This window comes from Tyto alba, unplaced genomic scaffold (genome assembly GCF_018691265.1).
Source record: "Tyto alba isolate M040663 unplaced genomic scaffold, T.alba_DEE_v4.0 Super-Scaffold_7, whole genome shotgun sequence".
NCBI classification, from domain to species: domain Eukaryota; kingdom Metazoa; phylum Chordata; class Aves; order Strigiformes; family Tytonidae; genus Tyto; species Tyto alba.
The window spans coordinates 7,846,837-7,870,579 of NW_024881328.1; the positions used below are offsets into that span (position 1 = coordinate 7,846,837).

Genomic DNA, 23,743 nt, shown 5'->3' on the forward strand with positions numbered 1-23,743 from the left:
CCAAAGAAAGGAATCAGAAGAAATGTGTGAAAATGATAAATAAAACATGGCAGATGCTAGCATACTTTGCTACATCCCAAGTGCACAGTTCCACAGACACTATTCGAATGAAAGATTGATCTAAAGCTGTCAGGGCGGAAACACAACATCAAAATGCTATTTTGATTGTGTAGAGCAAACAGGCTTAATGGACGCAAATGTAAATGGATGTATTTTGACTCAGGTAACACTGCTAGTATCTGAGGTATGAGGGCATAGTCTGATGGACCTATTTTGAGTCACAGAATAATTCAGATTAGAAGAAACCTCTGGTTTCAAAGCTGGACCAGGTCACTCAGGGCCCTGTTCAGACTATTAGTCTCCAAGTAGTTCTGTTTACAGTGGTAGGAGACACAATGCACAGTCCCAGATATAACTGTACCTCTAAAGCTATGTACTAAGAAATCACAAAATTGTGAAACTGCATACATGCATATGTGAATATCTAAACTAGATTTTCTAATTGTATCCATATGCTCTTAAAACAGGAATATAGCATGCTCTTAGCATAGGTCCACAGAAGCAAACACTGTCCTTAGTAATGCAAGCTGAACTATGAGCAAGTTTCTAATGAAATTTTACAGCATAAAAGAACATCATAAGAAACACATCTCATAGCTAAACAGAAATCTATCTGAATGATATGAAAGCCAAAATCCTACGTGGTTATAGTAAAGAAATTACTTGCAATATAATTAGGTAGGTTTTAGCTTGTTTTCATAATTCTGATCTGACTTCAATCAATATGCCTCCAGAAGTGTTCTGATATATAATCATCAAAGATAAAACTTCCAGCTTCAGTGATATGCAAATGAAGACATGTTTGTTAACAGGATTAACAAAGTTGTTCAAAGCATCTTTTTAGTCTACTCTGCTTCCAAACAAACAATAAACTGTCCGCATGCAGTGAGATTTGCTAACCCATAAACATAGCCAAATGGAGGAAGAAGATCAGAACCTTAATGAGTTTGGTCCCCTTTGAATTTTAGCTGATCAGTGTCACCAATAATTTCAGCGGGCTCTAAAATAAGCACTTTCTGTCTTCAAAGTGCCTTGCAAACATCAACCAATTAATCCTACAACTCTCCTCTGAGGTAGGTAAGTAGGTATTGTTATCCCCATTTTACAGTTGGGTGAACACAGTCAGAAGGGTTAAGTGATTTGCTGCAGGCCACAGACAGAGGTGGGATTAAAACACAAGAGTGACTATGATTCCTTTCAGAGAACAGCACTTCTTTTTTCTGCTGACTTTTCTGTGCTGACTTCAGACATCTTGGCCTTGTGGCAATACTTTAAGGAAACAAAATAAAATCTCCCTGTTAAAAGCAAGAAACCATAATAAATCTGTCTTTTATACCAGTGTTAATGATAACATTTTTGTTGCCTTATAGTGATGTAAGGCTTTTCCTTTAATTTTGTTCTGATATCCAAATATCATTCCTTTCATACAGGGACTTATTCCTGTGGTAATGTAATATGCTACCAATTGAAAGATATGTCCAGCTCCTTTGTAGATTTTATTTTGTCTTTCTGCTTTCAGATCAGTAAATTTAAATGGCACCCTGCCCATAAGGTGGGCAGACACTCGCCTTCCAGGATCAGGGTAACAGTTGGTAGGCTTGTTCTACTGCAGCACGGGCAAAAAGAAACAGAGACAGTGAGCTTTGAGAACGGAGAGCAAAGCAAGCCATTAACTGAAACCCAACTCCAGCAAACTGCTTGTAACCATTCTAACAGGCGTAAGATTGATACCTTTCCCACTTCAACACAAAGATCAGATGGAAAAGGCAAAGTATATCCTTTTCCTTTCCATGTATACAACTTTGGGCCACTTGAAGATCCATTTGTCATTAAGTCAATTCAGTGTACGGTAGCAAACATTTAAGTATTATAAGGAAATCACTTTTCATCTAGTGGCAAGCAAGTCCACAACATCAGTAACCTGGAATATTTTTTAGAACAGAAAAATCCACTCCTCAAAGCTAATGTCTTGCAAATCCTGACCACTTTTTCTGTTATTTTTGCAGAAGACACTCCCCCCACTTTCAGAAGCCTTCCAGTACAGAAATGGACATGTACAGAGAAAATCAGTGAATACTTGAAAATTATTCACTCCCTACTACATAGTACAGTAATTTCAGCCATATTGCTGGTTGTGTATTTTTAAGACACATCTATGTGTCCTGAAGGGATAGCTCCGTTAATGCTAAAGAATAGGAATGGTTTATTAATACACCATTGTAATCAATACACTACGGTGGTTACTCATATATTACATAAACCAGGGAACGTTTCTCCTTTGTATGAGGTGTTACCCACAGACAGTGGTGTCATCGAACTTTTATTAGCTAGAAGTTTACTTTGTTAAAGACACTTGTGAAGCCTTCAGATTAAGTAAGTCATTTAACATGGTTAAATGAAACACAATTTATTTTTCTACTTCAGTGGACACTGAATCAAAGGGGTATTTTTCCCATTAGAAAGGTTCATTATAAATTATTTTGTTCTTGATGACCAGCACGTATGTCTCTTTTTAGAAGATAAAAAAATAGGTTAATGATTCACAGCCTGAGGAATTGTATTGTTAGCATAAAAGTGTGAGAACATGTAGGATTTTGAATCTCAGGGGGCATGTTTTCAGTAACAAAAATATGTATTACATGAGTTAGGAAGGCTCTGATTTTCACAGTAATTCTGTGAGCAGAAAAACATGTAATGGAAAACATAAGCTTGGAAATTGGTATTTGCTAGCTCCATCTTAAGAAGATTTTTAACTAACTCTGAATTACGTGCTCTGTAGAAAGAGCCCCCTTTGTTTTATCACTTTGGAAATAATTAACATGCCCTCGATGGTTCTCCATGCAACAACGGAAGTTTTCACATGGATTTCCTGATAGGAGAAACAAAAGAGATCCTAGATAACAAAATAACAGTGTGAATGATAGTTTTAGAAGACCTTCATCCAAACACATTTCAGTGACAACTCATCAGATAGGGTATCAATCCCTAAATTTCCCACTACTCAGCACTACAATTCTGCAGAGCTAATCCATAGAACTAAATCACTCCTCAGTTCTGAATTTCTTAAGTTATCTATGAACACAAATAACTGAGTCACTGTCCCATATCCCAATAATTAACAAAATCAATTTTCACATAATAAGATTTGCTGTTACGGTTCTATCTGTACAGGCAAATGGAGATGTGATAACACTAGACTACTCGGGCTGTAATTACACTTGCAGTTTTGTGCATTGATATCCCATATGTCAATGCACTCCTTGCTATCCACCACAAGAAATAATCAACCAACTCTCAAACTTGTCAAATAGCTGTAGAATTCATGAACATATATATATGTAATTTCACTCATCTGCAACCATTGCCACAGGACACCTGCACTACAAGCACATTTTAATGTCCTACACTGCATACAAGAGGGTTTTTTATTGCTATAGAATTCTAGCATATTCTAATCTGCTAATAATTCTAATTCTAGCCCTCTCAAATTTTTCTGGATATAAACTCAAAGTAGATATTGAGTTTTCTGAAGAACTGGTAATTCTTGAGTTATAATCAATTAGTTTGCTTTTAATGCACCTTGTATGTGACATTCCAGACTTGATAGCAAAATATGAATTACTATCAAATTACAATGTAGTTAAAGTATGTAATCACATTATAGGCCATACTTTACATACCATGTTTTCAACAAAAGGAAAGATAATCAGTGTTACTAATCATAACCAAACTCATACTCACTGTGCACAAGGAATTCTAGAGTTTTTAGGGGAAGAGTAAGAGGGTGACTCTTGTCAAATACCTGGAAATAATCTTTGCATCTAAAACTGGTGGCTAATTCGGAACATGTAAACTGGTGACAGGGGCAGTTAAGAAGAAAACTTTTGTCAAACTTTCAGGCCCTGAGGCTACCAGGGTAATCTGAGCATACTGTTATTACATAAAGAATGCCCTTCTCCTTCTTTCCACTCCAAATTCCAACTGTAAAGAGCAATTCTATATAATGGAATCAATTATGCCCAGTATAGTTACTCACTATTGTGTGAGTTGTGAAATTGGGGGGGAGGATGACACACTATTCTAATCAAAATCCTTTCTGCAAATTAGTTTACCTGCATGAATATCAACAGTACTGAGACCCCAGAGACAAATATAAAGGAAATCCATTATTCTGTTTTATTTTTCTTTATATTTGAGTTGATTTTCCTTTGCAAATCTATTTTATGATTGCTATTTTTATCCCACATATACAATTTCAGATTTTTATCTCTCTCTTTTTTTTTTTTTTTTAATTATTTTACTACTGGAAACAGATCATTACTAAAGATATTCACCCTTCACATTTAAAAAACTAATTTACCAGGCTTGAGATTAAAGAGAAAACCAAGCAGCATTCCTGATGTTAGTGGGCAAATAAAGAGCTCACTGATTGCTATTTTTAGATGACAAGACATTGGAGCATGCAAACCCAAGGTTTTAAATGAAGTTGGCAGGACCATTATTTTGACAATGTTTTATTTTATTCATGATTTCTGCTGCTTCCTTGTAATTTCTTGTAATGTTCCAAAGCTTTCTGGCACAATGAACCATCATCATATCTCAGACACGCTGATGAAGCACCTGCAGCTCCTCATCAGACATCTTACCCCAAACTACAGATGCCAGAGGAGTTCGGCGGGCAACTTGCAGCCCGCTCAACATGCAGCCCCTGAAAGGTGTGCAGAACCTCTCACCCCTCGGTAAGGACCATCCCTTTACTTCCCGCCTCTCCCAGTACACTTTTTTCCTCAGCAGGGATGAGAGACAGCTCTGAGGACCGCGTTGACTGTATTTTGAGAGGTATGCAGGACCTCTCCTCTTCCCCCTCCATCACGATTCCGGGACGGGTGACTTCACCCTGAGCTCGCCTGGCCATGGCAACACGGGGCCCCACCACACACTTCAAAGAGTTTCCTTGAGGGGAAATTCAAAAACCCGCTGGTATGAACACATCAATCAGAAGGTGGCAAATTGCCCCTGGGAGGAGCAACGCCCCCGCGGGCGCTTGGGGCAAGTGCAGTTGCCGTGTCCCGGCCCTGCAGACAAAGAGCGGCCCGAGGCGGCCGCCCGGAGCCCGGGGCCGCGGTGACACCCGCCGGGGAGGAGCCAGGCGCAGGCTGCCCCGGGGGCGGGGGGGGGGGGGGGGGGGGCAGCCGCCGAACTTATAAGAGCCGCGTCCCGCCAGAACCGCCGGGGCGTGTGTTTGGTGCAGCTGCGAGTGACGGCGCTGGGAGAGCCGCGGCGGTAACAACAAACAACAACAACAACAACAACAAAACTCCCAACAGCCCAGAGCCGTGAGATGGCTCAGAGCTTGGACAACAGCCTCGACAGCCTGGATGTAAGTGCCGGGAGCTGAGCCGGCCGGCGGGGCCGCGGCTGCTCGACGCCGCTGCTCCGCGGCAGCCCCCGCTCCCCGCCGCGCTCGCCCATGTGCGCGCTGCCGGCGAAGGAGGGTGCCCTCGGAGGGTGCCCTCGGAGGGTGCCCTCGGCGAAGGAGGGTGGCGGCGGGGATGGGCGGGCGGGGATCGCCCCGAGTCGTGCGGGGAGCGGGGCCGGGGGGGCGAGGCTGGGGGGCGCGGAGCCGGGCGGCTCGCCGCCTCCTGCTTCCCAGCCCGCCTAACCGCGGGGGTCTGCGGGGCGCAAACGGGCAGGGCTCGGCCCCGGCCTCTTGCCGCCGCTGCAGCGCTTCGGCCCTTGCTGCAGCCGCTACCGCTGGATTCCCGCCTCTCCTCGGGCTTTGCCGCTTGGCCGTCGGTTGAAGTGACATGAGGCGCCTTTGCGGGCAGGAAAACGCCGGTAGGGCGGTTAGAGCCACGGGAATGGTGAGGGAAGAAACAAGCGAGGAAGTTTGGAGTGCCCTGGCTCCAGGGAATGACATCCCTGCGCCCCGGTGCCCGCCCTAACCTGGGGCTGCCGGTGTGGCGGGGCGCGGGCGGCCGCGCCCAGCCGTCCCCTCCCGCCGCGTCCCGCTCTGCCGGAGGCCGCTCTTCTGCCACGGGGTTTTGAGAGGAGTTAGGACCCAAACGGGGGTCTCTGGCAAATTCCGACTTTAATCCGAAGTTAGCGCCCGCGTGGAGCGGGTGCAGCCGTCTGTGAAGTGCTGCGGGATCCTCGGGGCGCATTTTGCGCGGAGGTGAGGGGTTCGTGGTGCACAGGGCATGAGAGCTAAAATCTGAAAACCCGAGGAATTGTACATAGCCAGGTGGCACTCGCCCGCCTGCATTGCTTTTCAGCGTGGTGGCCACAACCGTTGGTGGTTTCCTGATGTGCTTTCATGCCCTCACCAGAATTTCGCTTCCTTTTTCCACCGCAGTACTCGGCGCCCCAGCCAGGCTGCAGCCCGGGCCGGCTTCACCCCCTGCCCCGCAGCCGCCACGGGTGGGGAACAAAGGGAGGGGAGCGTGGCTCGTCGTGATGAGCCTCCGTGGGGTTTGAGTTCCCCTGCTTAAGGTCACCTCTCCTTTATGGGCTTTTTTTTTCTCTGTGTGTGGAGCTGTCAATTGCTTCTCAGCAGGGAATTCTTGCTATTATTTATCCTTTATTACATCAGCCAACGGTACCTTCTCTATTTCTCCTTGACCCCATCCCGTTAATGAGAAGGGACTCTGGAGCAGCAGCATTTCTGTCCAAGTAATTTTTTTTAATAGCTCTCTGTTGCAAGAGTTACATGTCATGGGTAATATTCTCTGTGGACTAACCTCTTGCATCCAGCACTTCAGGGCTCTTCCCTTTGTAGTATGCATCTGATTAGAGCACTGAAGTGTCCAGAACCAAGGGTATTTCTGGGACTAGCCGTTATCTTTCTTTTTCCACTCATCTCCTGTTACAAGATCTTAGTCCTTAGAGAAAAACAAAGAAGTTTTTTAACTTGTTCTTATTTGCTGTATATTATATATATTTAAAAATTGTGGGGTTTTGTCTGGTTTTCAAAAAGTTTGCGTATTCCTGATGATGGAGACTGTTCAGGCAACTCTTAACATACTTCATATAGAGTGAGCTTTTGCAGAGGAGCTAACATCTAATTTTTCTAATTTTTTTTTTTAGCTGTCCTCCGGGTTAATCATTGAATTTTCTGATAATGGCACGGACGAGATTGGTTCAGGTGACTATGGAGACTATGGAGAGCCATGCTTCCAGCATGAGAATGCTGATTTCAACCGGATCTTCTTGCCAACGATCTACTCCATCATCTTCCTAACAGGAATAATCGGCAATGGATTGGTTATTGTTGTTATGGGCTACCAGAAGAAACAAAGAAGCATGACTGATAAATACAGGCTGCACCTTTCTGTGGCTGACCTCCTTTTCGTCATCACCTTGCCATTCTGGTCTGTGGATGCAGCCATAAGCTGGTACTTTGGGAATGTTCTGTGTAAGGCAGTTCATGTCATTTACACAGTCAACCTCTATAGCAGTGTCTTGATCTTGGCCTTTATAAGTTTAGATCGTTACCTGGCAATAGTCCACGCTACCAACAGCCAGCGACCGCGAAAGCTGTTGGCTGAGAAGGTGGTGTATGTAGGCGTATGGCTACCAGCTGTGCTTTTGACAGTGCCTGATATCATTTTTGCCAGCACTAGTGAAGTAGAAGGAAAGTATCTGTGTGATCGCATGTACCCTCATGAAAACTGGCTGATTTCTTTCAGATTTCAGCATATCTTGGTAGGACTTGTCTTGCCCGGTCTGATAATCCTGACATGCTACTGTATTATAATAAGTAAGCTGTCACATTCCAAAGGCCACCAGAAGCGCAAAGCCTTGAAGACAACAGTTATCCTCATCCTTGCCTTCTTTGCCTGCTGGCTGCCATATTATATCGGCATCAGCATTGACACATTCATCTTGCTAGGAGTCATCAGACATCGTTGCAGCTTGGAGACGATAGTGCATAAGTGGATCTCCATTACTGAAGCCCTGGCATTCTTCCACTGTTGCCTGAATCCAATTCTGTATGCCTTCCTGGGTGCCAAATTCAAAACATCAGCACAAAATGCCTTGACATCGGTTAGCAGAGGATCAAGCCTCAAGATTCTTTCAAAAAGCAAACGTGGGGGACATTCTTCTGTTTCTACAGAGTCCGAGTCTTCAAGTTTCCATTCCAGCTAACGCTGCTCCTTGCCATCATTTTATAAATGGACACTGTAAAGTTTCGCAAGATTTCAAAAAAACAAGACTGACCATAATGTACAGATTTATTTACAGTTGGAATTTTATATTGTTTCTTTTAGTTTCTGTGAAGTTTAATTGACTTATTTATATAAAAAAAACTTTTGTATTGATGACAAACTGTCTAGGCAGGTCCTGTGGACAAGTGGTTAGTTCACAAAAGTTTTAGTGCTTGTCTGTATGTATAGGTATGTGAACTAAACACTTCTGGATTGTAGCAAAGTGACTGTTAAAAGTTTAGAAAGTATTTTTTTGTTGTTTATATGTAAATGTTTTCAGTGTTGCTGTTAAATTCTTAAATTGGCTGAAGATTTTTACCTTACTACAAAATAATTGGTTTACAATAGCTTAACTCTGCTGTAGAAATGGCACTTATAACCAAAGCCTCCTCTGTTATACGTTAGGGTTTTTTCCCTATTCTCAGTAATTGATGGTTTGCAAAATTTTCTGTTCAAGGTAAATAAAAGTATATGACAAAAAGTTATTTTGAGTGATACTTTTATTTCTTAATGTTTTTCTGAATGCTTTTATTTACAATTCTCAATGTGCAATAATTTATTTGAAAATTTCATGGCTTTTGTATGAAAAGCAGGAAAATTAGTTTCAGTACATATCAATTATTCAGTTGACACCTCTGAGTTCTAAGTAATTTGTTTTTTTCACCAGAATTCACTTCCTCCAGTTAACATTTTAAACTATCACTTTAAACAAAGAAATTTTGATGGCAAAATATCTACAAATGAAAACCAACCTATTTAAGCAATTGCTAAAGTTTACAGCCTCTTAGGAGTCAAAACTAAGATTACTGCATGTGACTAACCTTTATGCTAAAGTCAATCCTCCATTTCTTCTGCCTTTTGCTGTTGTAAATTTAGTTTCACATGTTAAAAGTAATCAAAAGTAGCTGAATCAAAGCCATTTTGCTATTTGACATTGCATTTGAACTAGAAACAAAGTTATTGGTGTATCTCCTCTGGAATATAAGTGTTTTTTCCCTCTGGAGCATAATCTTAACATTATTTTTAAAAATCCAGAATGTGTACCAGTTCTTAAAAATGTGGGGGTTTTTAGTAGGAATCAGTCAGATTACAGAATTTCCAATAATTATTAAATATCCAAGAGGACAGAGCCATTGAGAATATTTGCTCCTACATTAAAACAAAAAAATAAACAACTGTTACTGATCTATAAATAATTAACAGTTTGGAAGTCAAAAAAGAAAAAAAAATAAAAGACCAAAACAATACCTACTAGTCACGCAGAACTGAAATAACCAACATGGATATTGCAACGATATTGCACAGAAATGATGTGTTTTCACAAGCACAGCACAAATTTTATGGAGCATGTACCACTCTGTCAAATGCATGCTAATATACATTAAGTTGCATGTTCCATTTTAGATATTTTCATAAATACAAGACCATTCTGTTTTCAACTTCCCTCCTCTCAAGTCAGAAGGCTGTAACCTTGGCTGTATCCTGCACACTTTTTTCTTTGCAATGACAGTGGTAGTCAACTGATTCTATGTTGAGCTGATTCAGTTTGCTGAAGCAGCACAAACTAACCTGGCAGAAAAATAAATTTTCCAGCAATTTAGTGAATTGAATTAGCTCAGTGAGGAATCCAACAAGCACTACAAAAGTGCAAGACCCTGGAACCTGGAACCAGACACAGAGAAAAGTGAGATAAAAAAGAAGAGAAAGCAGGTCTCCCCTTTTAGCAACTGAACTTTTAGATCAGTTAACTGTAATGTATATCTTCACACAACATAAATTAACAACAGAAAAGATGCATTCTCAAGAAACAAAACATCTCACTTTCATCAAGTTGTTCCTTGCTAACCAAGCTGAGAAATGAGGAAAATGTGGTAGAGGAGCAGAACTTCTTAAATGGTTTATTTTTGTTGTTCATTTGTGTGTTTTCTTAATTTAGTGAGGGTTTCCCCGTGAATAATTTGTTCTAAACTATTCTGATTTTCACTCCAGTCCAATCAATCAGTGTGATTTAATTGCACTAGTAAAATACTTATTGGCTATCAACATGCTGCCGCTTATTTGTTGAGAAAATGTTTAGAGCTCTCTAGCATTTACTTAGATTATTCCCATTATACTTCAGTCAGCCAACTGTTATCTCAAGCAGAGAGTTAGCAGGAAAGAGAGTGCAAGACGGAATAAACTCAGCAGTCCATGTTACTGCCAAAGACCACTAAAAGGACACTTAATCAACAGAAAGCATTTGTGTAGAAAATAAATTAGCAAAATTTTAAAACATAACCCATGCCCCAGAGGGATGAGACCTACATTAGTTTTATAAAACTGCCATTGTTTTCAGTAGAATTAATGAAACTATGGACAGAAGAACTTCTTGAAAAGGAGTTGCAAGATCATTGGGGTTTTGCTCCAACTTTCCAAAGTTTTTAAAGAAATTTTCCAAGTCTCTTTCCAAAGTATTACACGCTACAGAATAATCACAATTACATTATTCCAAGACATACACAATGCATACTCTCAGCATTTTCTTGGTGTCATAAAATAATAGCTGTGCCCAAGTAATTTTAAATATGCACTCAAGATACAGAACAGAAAACACATGTGGGTACTGGTGAGTATTGGTTACAAACCAGTTTAAAATGTTACATGGTAATTTAAAAGATTTATAAGGTATTTACAAAGACATTAAATACATTAACATGTATTTACAAAAATTCCTTCCACGGAATTCAGGCACTAAGTATTTTGCCATGGCTGTTACAATGTGCTAACAGCAATGCTAGACTAAAACAGGGATATTCACCTAATACTATAATGCACACATTTGGAGTGCTTAAGATTAGTTAGAAATCCTTTGGATCATGCAAGGCTAAACCATGAACAGAACATGTACATGAACTTACTTTTGCTTCCTCTGAAATGCTGTTTGGAAGTAAAAGTTAGAATACTTAAAGTAGTGGGATAAAATTACACTATAATCCATTATTTGTATTTATGGTATATTTTTACTCTGTCTAATCAGGTTGTAGAGAGTCCATGTTAGAGAAGCATGTGAAAAGAGGAGTGGTGGTAGTGAGGGTGTCAGAGCTAATGTATGCAGGCTATAGAAGGCAGTGAGTAAGGTGGAGTTTCTTGTTTTTTCTTGGCTAGTCTTATGACACAGTCATTATACAGGGGGTTCAACTTCTATGCATATACATAAATCAAAACAAAATCACCATGAAAACAAAAAGGAAGTAGCAGTAATAACATGGAGCCATTCATACAAGTGAATGGTTTATCTTATGGTGGTTGAGCTCTAGTTGGACAATGTACAAAGTGACCACCTCTAGATGTTGGTTGAAAAGGCCATTTTTTATATTGTTTGGGAAAGGAAACAGCATGACGAGGAAGTACTTCCTTGATCCAGGCATGCCTCCAAAATCCCCTAACAATGGCGTATTCTCATATTCTCATAGTGCTGAAACTTAGGAAACATTTAAGCAGATAGGGCACCATAGTTTTTGCTCAAAGGATGCCACTCCCTCACTTTATGTTTTGAAAGAGCTATACAGACTCTTTTTCACAGCCATAAATCACATGGCAATTGAAATTACACGAGCACTGGGATTACTTCTTATAAAGAAGGCACAGATTTAATGAAATCTTTTCTTTTTAGGCAACATTTTTTCTGTTACTCTTTTAATTTTCTCTGAAAATCTTTAATCTTTAACAGGATGAAGTTTAAAGGTAGTTTGTTTTAACACCAACTCTGTTACTGTCTTCCCATCATTCTAGTTCTAACAGGATATAAATTAAACAATGCTATGCTTATTGTTTCTAAAAACATATTTTAATAGTTTTAACAGCATATTTTGTGTTTATTTATATATATATATTAACATAAATATATCTACATATATAACGATGTAGATTATAAACACCATTTTAACTGTTGATATAAGTGATCCAGGCTCCAGCATAGCTACTACTGACTTCAGAGGGGTGAGGATTCATTACAGATGTGGTAGGTATTGATTTAAATCACTATTTTCTTAAAAGGACAGGTAGCTTCAGTGGCAAGGTCCCACTGAATTCAGAGACAGCGGGATACCTAAAGAATTTTGTTTCCTAAAGTGTATATCCTTATAGCCCAAGTAAATTACAAATGAAGATTACAAGTTCCTCTGATTTCAGCTGCAGTCACAGATCTACAAGAAATTAAATCTTTCAGTGTGAAGCGGGTGAAATTGTTCTGCTGAATATAACAGAAATAAATTTTCAGCAAAATGGTTTTCTCTTACTGAAGGCATGCAAGCTTTGCATACCCAGCTATCAACAGTCTCACAGTAATTTGTTTTCAGTGGTAGAGTGTTTGAGAGAAATTGGTCAAAATTTTAAATATCCTTATTTTTTTGGAATTCACACCAGGAACAGATTCTCACCACATAAACACGTCAAACTAAGTAGAAGTTATGGGGGATTTTTTTGCAGGATTACATGGTGAAGGGTTCTTTGGCTTCTGTTTCATTTTGTTTTGGGTTTGGGTTGGACTGTTTTGCTGTTGATGCTGCCTTTTGTTTCTACTATCCTATTCTCACAGCTTCTATTTTACCTGACTTTGCCTTTAAAAATATAACTATAGAATTCTTAATGGCTCTGTTCTGTTAAGACTACACACAATATCCTGGACAACTAAGAAAAAGTAAAGAGAGGTTATTCAACTAGTTCACAACAGCTCTATGTATTCTCATGTGCATTTCCCTTCCAACATCTACTTTTCTTTAGCCAGAGGATAAATTACGTCTATATCATACAAAAAATTTAAATTCATAAGTTGGTTTTATTCTCAAGATTCTTAAAGTGAATCACAGAACACATTTCTTTACTTTCTTGGTTCCTTTCTAGTCAGCACTCTGTAACTGGGCAGATCTCTTCCCAGAAAGAGAATCTCTCTTTCATCCCAGTGTGGATAAGAAAAGCTGAGGAGGCCCCTTACCTGCTTGTCAGTGTGATCACCGATGCCAACACAGCTACAAGAACATGGGCTGTCCATAAATTTGCTCTCACTACTGATGCACTTCACAAGGCTACAATAAGACTGAACAGCAATTATTATCATTGGTAATACCCCTAATGTATCACCTTGCCAAAGACGTGACACTCCTCAAAAGACATAATATGCAATAAACCTGAGAAGTTCAAATAGAACATTTTTCCTTAACTCTCCTGTCACAACTACTCAACATTTTATTGGACATCCCACTTGTCACCTTTCTTATGGTTACTGCTTTTCAATACTGCTGCCTCTTAGACTAATATTTGCTTTCTTTTCTTGGGGAAAATTTCTAGTATTTAAAATATCTTGAAAAACACACACTCTGCCACATCTGTCTACATGAGTTCACCAAAGAGAGAAATGTTGGTATGCTTGATAGTAGAAGATGAAACTGGAACCTGTTTCCACAGATCTACTCTGTCTCTAAAATATGTGGAAAGTAAGAGAATAATTCTGGGGGTTTTATAGACATGTTTTAATGTGACAGCAATAGATGTGTCTTGTAAATATTAGGTTCATTGCAAGCCTGAAATCTATTATTCCTGCTCTTTGGGGGAGGAATTACATCTCTTATACAAGTGTTAAGTGCACTGTTGTAACTCAGTACAGGAATGCATTGGTAAGAGAATCTAGAGTCTCTGACATGAATAAAAGGGAAGAAGGGATTATTGTACAAGGGCATGGTTTCATGTTAGACTTAACTTGACAATAAAGTAGATTAAAGGATATCCTGCTCTCCCTTACCCCTTTGTATTTACCACCTTCCTTTCCATGGCCTTTCAGGGAATGCCCCTCACCTGCCTTTGCTTACTCTCTTTCTCCCCAACTCCATTGTGGTGGCTTTTTAACAGTGTTATCCTGCAGGGAACTGGGCACCAATAATGCACTGACACAAGGTGACTGAGCTCATCTACTAATCAGCAGGACCAAAAAGGGCAGTCTCACACCTTACAGTCTCCTTCCTTCTATCCTTTACTCTTAACTATGCATGCCCCTCAACTTCTGCTGCTCCTGTGATTCCTTGACAAGCCATTAATGCTCCTCAAGATTGAAGTTTCACAGGAATTTGAAACAATCTAACTTCCTCTGCTGGGAAGGCCTCCTGCCTCCCTTCCTCCCTTCCTCTTCTAATCTTTTCATTTGATATCTTCAGTAGTCTCCGATTCTTAGTCCTGTGGACCTGTCTCCTGCTGTGCATCAGTCACACTTTCTTTCAAACAGACTTAATTGACTAAATAGATAGACAGTATCTATTTTTTTCTAACTTATTTTACACCATTTTGATGAAGTTAGTCAACTCAGAAAGAGGGCTGACTACAATCAAGATTAAAAAATAAGCAGTCAGGCACATGGCTCAGCAAAGATAGAAAAGTTGTAACACGGACTTTTTTGCACATTTTCTTTCAGCAACAATTAGCTCTTAGTTTGTCTCCCTGTATATGTGAAGCCCACCAGCCACAGAAAATGAACCAACAAAATAAAGTGAATAGATTTCAGCCAGCATAGCGAACTGAATTGGCTCACTAAGAAGTCAAAAACTGGAGCAATTGCAAGAGTGAGGGTGAAATCATGCACCTGGGAGCTGTGGGGGGAGCAAGGAAGTGGGAGTTTGTCTTTTGGGAGCAGCAAGTTGTTAGACTGGTTTAGCTATTTAGTCAAAATTTCCTTAAGTAATTTGCCAAACAGTTAAACAAACATAAACCAGTTCTCAGGTAGAGGGTAAGAGGCTGAAGAAGTATGGAGAGAATAGATGCCCCTCTTTAAGGGAACTGAGCCCTGTTTCCTCCATAACTGAAATATGATTATCTGTTGACTATATGACCATGGTCCTGCAGAGGACTTTTCCCTGAAACAAGGCTCTGGAAAGAGTCTTGAATAGCAGTATTTTAAACTAAAGAGATCTGTAATAGCATGATTAACCATGTTCTTGATTATAACCTGTATTGCCCATCAGATTTAATGTAGCTATTTGTTAAAACACACTGTAAACTTACATTCATATATATAGTCCACAGGACTTTTTGAATGTAATGGATGTTTGTATGATTCTTAAAAGCAAAATCCTTGTAAAGTACAGAGCAGGTTTTCTCCTACTTAACAATCACTAAAAAAAGCAAAGCATTTAGTTTAAGTACAATGCTGTGACTCTCTCCTTATAATGAACCTATCAACGAAGGAAAGAAATTGTCTCTTGGTATGAAATCTGCTTAGGAAAAAACATTAGATCCCTGCCTCAAATCCAAACTTAATTCCACTGAAGAAATGTAGTCAGCCCAGTTACGTTGAAGCCAAACTAAATATGCTCAGATGGTACAGTCTGAATCTGTGGAGCTTTATGGGTCTCCTAATACTCTGCAATGAAGGGGAGAGCCTAGCAAATGCATGAATATTCACTATAGTGTACACCAATCCAACAGTCTAACCATACTTCAGCCCAGAGAATAAACAGTCAAGAGAGCCATGAATCCTTGAATCTACTCACCCTCACTTCTTCCTACAAGCTAATATGGAGGGAGCATTAAGAAAAAAACTTTGCCCCCGCATCAGGCACTTTGTGGGGACTCTAATAAAAACTGTGACAGATGAGGGATACAAGATCCCTTGTCTGTGATACTTAAGAACCACTCTGTTACCCAGGTGTTTGAAAGAGATCCTATTCATCTATTCACCAGTTTCAGTAACAATTAAAAATCAGAACAAATATTTTTTTATCTCTTTAGAATACTTTCAGTTTCTAAAGATAATCCATTTTAAAATCCTCTGCTCTTAATACCACATGCTTTAGCCCATATGTACTCTTCCAGTTATCAGCCAAACTGGAGTCCAAAATGCCCTCTATAAAGCCATGCCATGCAAGGAAAATGAAGGTACATCTACCTGAATGGGAACATGGTATTGAAATGCTGAGGTTACACTGACTGAGCAGTCAGTGGTACTGCTGGGTGATATCAACGGAGTTCAGAAATCAATGCAGCCAGAGAAGCAGCTGTGATTACCTGTCCCTCTATCCATCCCGACTGTCCTGGCCACTGGGCTATAGAATTATTCTCTCTCTCACTCAGTGAATATTTATTTATGCAAAGTTAAACATTTTCAAAAGGACTCACAAGACAAAAGGACCCACCAAATACAATAGCATGGCGATTAAGCACCCTCCCAGGAGACAGTGTGCTCTCTTACACTGCAAGGAAACCCGAGCTTTTGCACCGATGTCCCTTGACAGGGGACATTGTTTTTGCAAGAGGGCTCCTCCTCCTCCTCTTCAATGTTTTGTATAGGATTAAGTGTGCGTTTTAAAAAGCACCTATAGAAGCATTGCCCTTTGAAAAAAAGCTGAGAAGTGCTTTGTTTATGACTTCTGCTGGGCGTTAGGCAGATCTTTGTCTGTCACTTGGCACTATCAAGCCACAAATGATTCTGTACATTAGCAGCAGTAGATATTTAGGTACTTAGATCTGCTAGAAATCGACAAAAGCTTTTTTTAAGATTTTTGTTTAGCTTTAAGTGTCCATATCATCTGTAGAAATGTAAAATTGTCTTATAAATCTAGCTGTCAGTAAGTGGAGTCCAGAACACTACAGAAGTCTGTACCACATTAACAACATAGAGCTGTAAATGATATTCATACACCAGTAGTTCAAGCTCTACACCAGAAATAATACAACTACATCATGTTTTCCCCCTTACACTTTTCACAAACTCCATAAACGAATGGACAGCTCATCCTAATGAGCTCTTCAGCCACCGAGGTACACTTAATCCTAAATCAGCAAAACCCGATAATAACTCTCAGCTGCTTGAAATGGAATTATTTTCTGATGACTGGAATTAATCCAACCAAAGATGAGTAGAAATAAAAAATTATGTCAGCTCTGGACTTAATGATATATGCTTATCTCTGTAGGCCTATAATTTCTTTGGATACCTAAGAGGTCATGTCAATCCTAATGTCTCCCAGTTTTATGAATGCAACCATAAGCCCCTTTTAAATCAGATTACAAATTATTATGATAACTCTAAATCAAGGGAAAGGCCCACCATTTTCTCTAATTGGAAAGACTAATTTAATTATAATTATTTTCTTTCCAGATGCTTTGTATTTGTTCCATTACATTACAATAGATAGTCAGGGTTTGTAGAAAAGAAACAGTTAATTGTTTATGACTTGGAAAGGATGAGAAATTAGTTAACATATGCTGGTGTAGCCATACTTCAGCCACACTTCTATTGTTTTTTAACTGCAGGTATCTTCATATACAGTACATGACAGCTTCACTTCTAATTGAAAGTAGCTGAGAAGACTGTGTAACTCAATAGCTTATGTGGTTCTAACATTTTTTAAAGATCCTCTTCCATCTAAAACAGGCAATTGATAAAATCATCAGAAGTAAAAAACTAATAATTCAAGATTCACAAGTCAGTGGGCACAAAGAAGAAAATGGTTAATGTATTCAATATCCAGTGTCATTTTGCACTGAATTAACATAAATTGACATAGCCTCCAAAGTGAATCTTGTCAACAAACTCACCATGCTTTATTAAAATCATTGTGGCATCTAAATTATTTTTGTTTGTCAAAAGTAAGTAGCTTTCCAAATATTAAATAGGCCAAATCTATATTCTGTGTGGCTTTGCTGAATCCAATGTTTAATTATTTATTAGATATCAAATGTGTAACATCTGTGTAAGAAGGATGACATATGTTAGGACCTTTGACATTGATATACAAAAACTGTCTGCTGAGTTAGGAATCTCTCTATAAATTAATTAGATAAACATGAATATAGCATGTATATTCTTCCAAGTCTTTGCTTCCCTAGAGATGAACAAGACAAAGAACACAAGACTGAATGTATGAATGGATCCCTTTTGTCTTTGAATTAACAAGGTTACACTTTATGCCTTCTTAACTTTTCAGTGGACGGCTTTCACAGTTTAAGGATTTCATAATCCAAAGGTTAATTCTTTTCTCCTAAGGTGTTTCTGAGACTCTGTCAATATTACAGAAAATTACACCACTATAACTACCTAGATTTTGTTTCATTGGTATAAGTTTTCTAGGCAAAGCCTCAAGTAAGAGTATTCTTCTGGAAGGATATTGTTTGCCTCCTTCGTTCATACATGCAAGCACACAGGTATACACACACAAATCCAACTGATCATACTCAGGTTGTAATCTTATATTTTTATAGGAAAACTTTAAATCCATTTATCTCCACTGGTATACTTTTGAGTTGGAACCCTTCTAAAATTTGTTTCTCCAGCTGCTTGTCATTCCACTAGATAATAAAAAATCATTTTGCCTAACACTTCCTAGAAAGCGGAGCCTACTGCCTACACAAAGGCATTTCCCTTTTCTCAGCTAGATACAAAATGTAGTATTTTATCAAGATAAGGTAAGGGTCACAGCTGATCTTCTAGTGAAAGTGCAAAGCCTTCTTTCCACAGTATTTTTTCTTCCCTCTAGAGATCCCTCAGTAGAGATCCAGTTTTGATTTATGATTTAAGTTACAACTTTGCAATAGAAAAGGAATAGTTTATAGGCAAGTATGCAAGATCGTAAATTGTGCCCATTCTTACTACTGAAAAGGTATAATCTTCCAAATAAGGCCCCATATAGCAGTATATCCAAGGAAACTAGAGAAGTAGACATGTGCCAAGAGCATCAAATAGTGTTCTTTGCCCGAGGAGGGCCCATAGTGACATGCATGCAAAAGAACTCTAGCTTTTTCAAAAAGCAATCCTGAATAAAAACTCTTCTCATCCAAGATAGAGGCCTTAAGGAACATCCTGCATGTTAACAAACATCTTCAGATAATGCCTAGTTTGATGCTCATTTCCTAGTTATTCACAGACTCTCTTAAATGGAGCTCTTTCACTTCTGCAGCTTAGCCTAAGGAAATCCTGCAAGAACAATGTGTGACTGAAATACACACAGGTTTCCCAAATGGTAGCAAGACCCATTGATGCTGCTTCAGATAGCACCAAGACAGTAAGTTATAATACAAGCTAAACAAGAAAGGGTCTTGTTTGTATAGGATTGATTTGGGTGCAAGCTTTTTTCCTTTCAGTTTGTGGTATATTATGTAAAGTGTCCTCCAGTGAAGAAGATATTTAGTTGGCAAACTACATTACCTTTCCTCAAGTATTTCAGTAGACAGGATTTCAAAATCACACCTATGTAACTGCTTACTCCCCAAATAAGCATTCCCATTTACTCTTCTTAGTAAAGTAGTCTGGAATCTCCTTGCAGATGCTGAAGGTCCAGTAATAGAAAGAGAAGCCTTAAATACTCTATTTCTAAAATCAGATGCTATGGCAATGACACGGTTTTATTAATTAAGACTGATTTACTGCTGTAGAAGATGCCTGGTTTGATGCTCCTGGTCTGTACAACTTGTACACATTTACAGAAAAACTGCAGCACTGAGGATCTTACAAATTCCCTGGAACTACCTCTCTAAACAAACAAAAATCCTTAGGACCCCTAGATTATCCAGCTTTCCTGCTGAGGTTATCAACAGGGTATAACTGATGCCAGTATATGGATACCTTTCCACTGTACAATAGATTCAGACCGTTAATTTATTTCAAGACAGTTAACACTTGACAGATGGCTTTCAGCTATTTCCAAGATAGATTACTTTTGGATCTTAAAGAGAAATAGCTCTTTATCCCATTAAAAAACTTCTGAGCCAAACAATCTTCCTCTTCCTTCTTTATTTCTATAGCAATATCTAGTGTCTTCTCCAGTCATGGTCTGGTTAAAGCTGTTGCTAGTATTTTTTCTAGTCAGAGCATCCCTAATGAGTTTTTATGCTACTGCTTTCCTTGTTTTCTTATTGCCCTTACTGCACAGCTTACTCAACAGAGAAGGTACACAATATTTTTGTATTCACAGCAGGTATCACACATCACACAGCACTACATATGTGTTAGTGGAGATACCTGATTATCTGTCTTCCCCAGATCACATTGATCATCCAAGCAGCTCCAAAAACACCTTAAAGTCTAGATTACTTCTTCAATTTTATTTGTGAAAACATATTATTTATCTGTTGAGATGATTAAATCACATCATTCTAGGAAAGCTGTATTTTGACTGAAGAAAAGACAGGAACCAGAGCATGCCTAATATGTACACAAAAGAGACATAGTAAATGAAATAGAATAAATTTTCATCCTTTTTTTTTTTTTTTTTAATGATAGAACTTATGCCACTAACTCTAGCCATGAAGACATGAAAAATAGTAGTCCATCTAAAAACTGATTTCAGGGGGTTTATATACAGGCAAATATTGTTATCAGTTCAGATATGATTTACCATTTAGAAGTAAAAGTAAGGTATACTGAAGATTATATGCATAAAATGGATCCTATTACAACTTTTTTTACTAAAATGATTAATAATCAAGCTTTTGAGACAGAGCAGAATGGTCCAATGAAAGCACCACCTTTCTGCAATCTTAAACCTAAGGTGCAATGTTTCTCTCTAGCAAATCTTATAATACCCAGTGATCTCAGTTGCCATGCCCTCACTTATTCTCTTAAACAGAAATGAAGAACATTAGAGTAGAACTTTATTCAAACATCTGTTAAAAGTAGAGGAGACTCTCACTGGATTGATACACTCTGGATCAGGACACTTATGCACGGTCTCTTACACACTGACTTTCTCCATTCTTTTCTACTGCAATCACAGCTACCTAAGTAATTATGATTAATTTTTGTGTCAGATAGTTGGGACTTTTCAGAAGAGTCATTAGTGTGCCCTGTGTGGTTAACTCATGTGCTGAGCAAGAGTGATATATTGCACAGTGAAGTATCAGGCTGGAAAGCTAAAACAATGAGTTACTTAGAAACCTATTGGCATACACCATTTTTGTTCTTTGCCTTTTTATACATAAAAATGCTTTTGAGCATATTTGTTCAAACATTAAAATGTATCCAACTACAAACTTCACTTCAAAGTCTCACATCTCCAGTTATAAACCGGTTAATCTACAAAAAGCAATGCCCGTTTACCCATCAGGCACTTCTAAGCACATCTTTGGATGTTTCTGCTGTTGTTTTTTTATATAGTTGAGCTATTTGTCTTAAGTAGAAAAAGTGGCATCTGTATGTAATTTCCATGCTCACTTGGCACCACTACCTCCTTTTGATGACAGTCTGTACTGTTTCCCTTTCTTCTTCTAGTCACTCCAGCTGCAGGACCCAGATGTCAAATTCAGGAATGTATTTTTTCCCGGCAGTGATATCTGATTCTGTTGTTGGCATCTCTGCTGGTGGTTCTTCTGAAGCTGCCTGTGTGCAGCTTTGTAAGTTTAAACTGCAGACAGTGTTTTGTTTTGTTTTGTTTTGTTTTTATTTATATGCTAAAAACTTTGCAGTTGCCTTAATTATGGGAACTGAATATTATATATTCATCAAATACACAAGCATAGAGATTCCATTATTTGCTATATTGGTTTCACAACAACAGTCATGCTTCTGTAACCAGCAACTGGGAAGCAAGAGGAAAGCCTTCAAAAGTGCTAATGACACATCAAAAGTAGTTGCTTACTTTTAATAACTGTTCCAAACAAAGAAAAGGTAAATATAAAGCAATCAAAGGCTGAATAATGAGAGTAAAGAGTAAGGTAGAAAGAAAAAGGTGAAAAAATAAATGTATTAAAAAGAAATGAACAGCAAAGAGATGAGGGGAGAATAAAACATGGCAGAACTGCCTAAAAAACATTCTGGCACATGTCTCTAAAAAGTGAAGTTCTTTAAAAAAGAGCCAAGGGAAAAACTTATTTCCAATTAATACCTTTTTGTAATTCTCTCTTTTTCTTTCTCTTAGCTTCAAGTTTTCCTCTCGGGAACTTTTTGCTGCAGTATTTGATTCTCCATCACATAGACATATTTGTCTCCGAGGGGCTTTGCTATGGCTTACTCACATACAATGACTAGTCTGCAGTACTGAATGAGTCAAGCAGCTTGCATTCTCCCACAAGCACCGGATAGCACCTGTGTGCTTACTCTGCTGCAGTCTACGTGACAAATTAATTTTCCTGTCTATAGATCCCTTAAAGAAAGCGCATTTTCCTCCCCTGCATTAATAAACGTAATTTTGAGACAGCTTCAGTCTTACATAAATACATATTACCAGTTGCTTTACACTGATGCACACATAGTCACAAGAACAGTTTATGAAGACAGAAGAGTGGCAGATTAACAAACTGCTTAGTCAAGAAACTAACCGGTGTTACGCTAAAAGAGCTAACTTGCAGGCTAAAAGAAGGGAGGATAAAGGCTGAATCCATTAATGTGATAAAGGAATGGTAAGTGATAAGTAACCCCAGCCAGGTAGATAGACAGACTGGAAAGTTCAGAGATAAGAAAATACTAATACTTAGCTGCATTTGTGTTATGTTGAGAGCCCATCTGATTTCTATCTCAATATATCTGCTGGATGTTGAACACTGAAGTGATAAACTGCATGTAATTCATGTTTTACAAATTAAAAAACTATGATCAAAACTTTAAAGATTCAAATAAAAAGAGGTAACTAGCTTGAAATCCAGGAATATAAAATGTTTACCAGGATTCAGCCATTTAACCAATAAATAGATTAATCTTTATTTTGTTGTTCAGTCTCGCAAGATGACAACACCCTGATTGTTATTCATCACTTACATATGTTTAGGTGCATCACAGGTATGGAACGGATTCTATATGAGGAATAAAAACATCTAGAGGAGTCTACAGCATCTAGACAGTTAGACAGACTGATCAGTTTTTGCAGTATGAAGAAGATAAATAGATGAGAGAACGTACAGTCAGGCTGATATAAAAACTAGGGGGCATCAGGTTCAAGACCAACACAAGGAGGTAATGTTTCATACTATATAGTTAATATATAGTTAATATGTAGAACTACAAGATGCTAAAATTTTATAGGTATACAAAAAGTTATCACAAAATTAACAGAAGAAAATCCATCATGGACAATTATGTGCAAAAAGGCTATATTTGGCTGAAGAAGTTCCTGCTCTGAAAATCACTGGAGGCTGGGAGAGCATTTTGGGGAAATATTACTATATACCTACTGTCTTCTTATACTATTTCCTGTACTCTGATGCTGGTCAGTGACAAGACAGTGATTCACTGATTCAGAAGAACCTTTGGTCTGACCTGGTGAAGTTGTACTTATGTTCAGCTTTTGGAATTTGAAAAGTCCTACTGAAATTAGCAAGATGTCTAAATTCTTATACACTACAGTTCTGAACACCCAGTATTTTGTAGGAACAATCAAGAGAAAAAGTACCTCACTAGAAGATAGAAAAGTGTTGAAAGTGTATTGTACAATATTGTAACTCCAGAAACAGAGAACTTAATGAAATCAGAGAGGGTTGGTTTTTTTTTTTTGTTGTTTTTTTTTTTTTTGTTTTGTTTTTTTTTT

At 38.6% G+C, this 23,743-nt stretch overlaps 1 protein-coding gene across 1 annotated transcript; it reads left to right on the forward strand.

Moving 5' to 3' along the window:
• The first annotated feature begins 5,272 nt into the window (after window positions 1-5,272).
• Window positions 5,273-8,748, forward strand: CXCR4 (C-X-C motif chemokine receptor 4). Its single transcript, XM_042808464.1, has 2 exons — window positions 5,273-5,440; window positions 7,147-8,748. Exons 1-2 carry the CDS (start codon window positions 5,402-5,404, stop codon window positions 8,206-8,208), a joined length of 1,101 nt encoding a protein of 366 aa, XP_042664398.1. The 5' UTR covers window positions 5,273-5,401; the 3' UTR covers window positions 8,209-8,748.
• The last annotated feature ends 14,995 nt before the right edge of the window (window positions 8,749-23,743 follow it).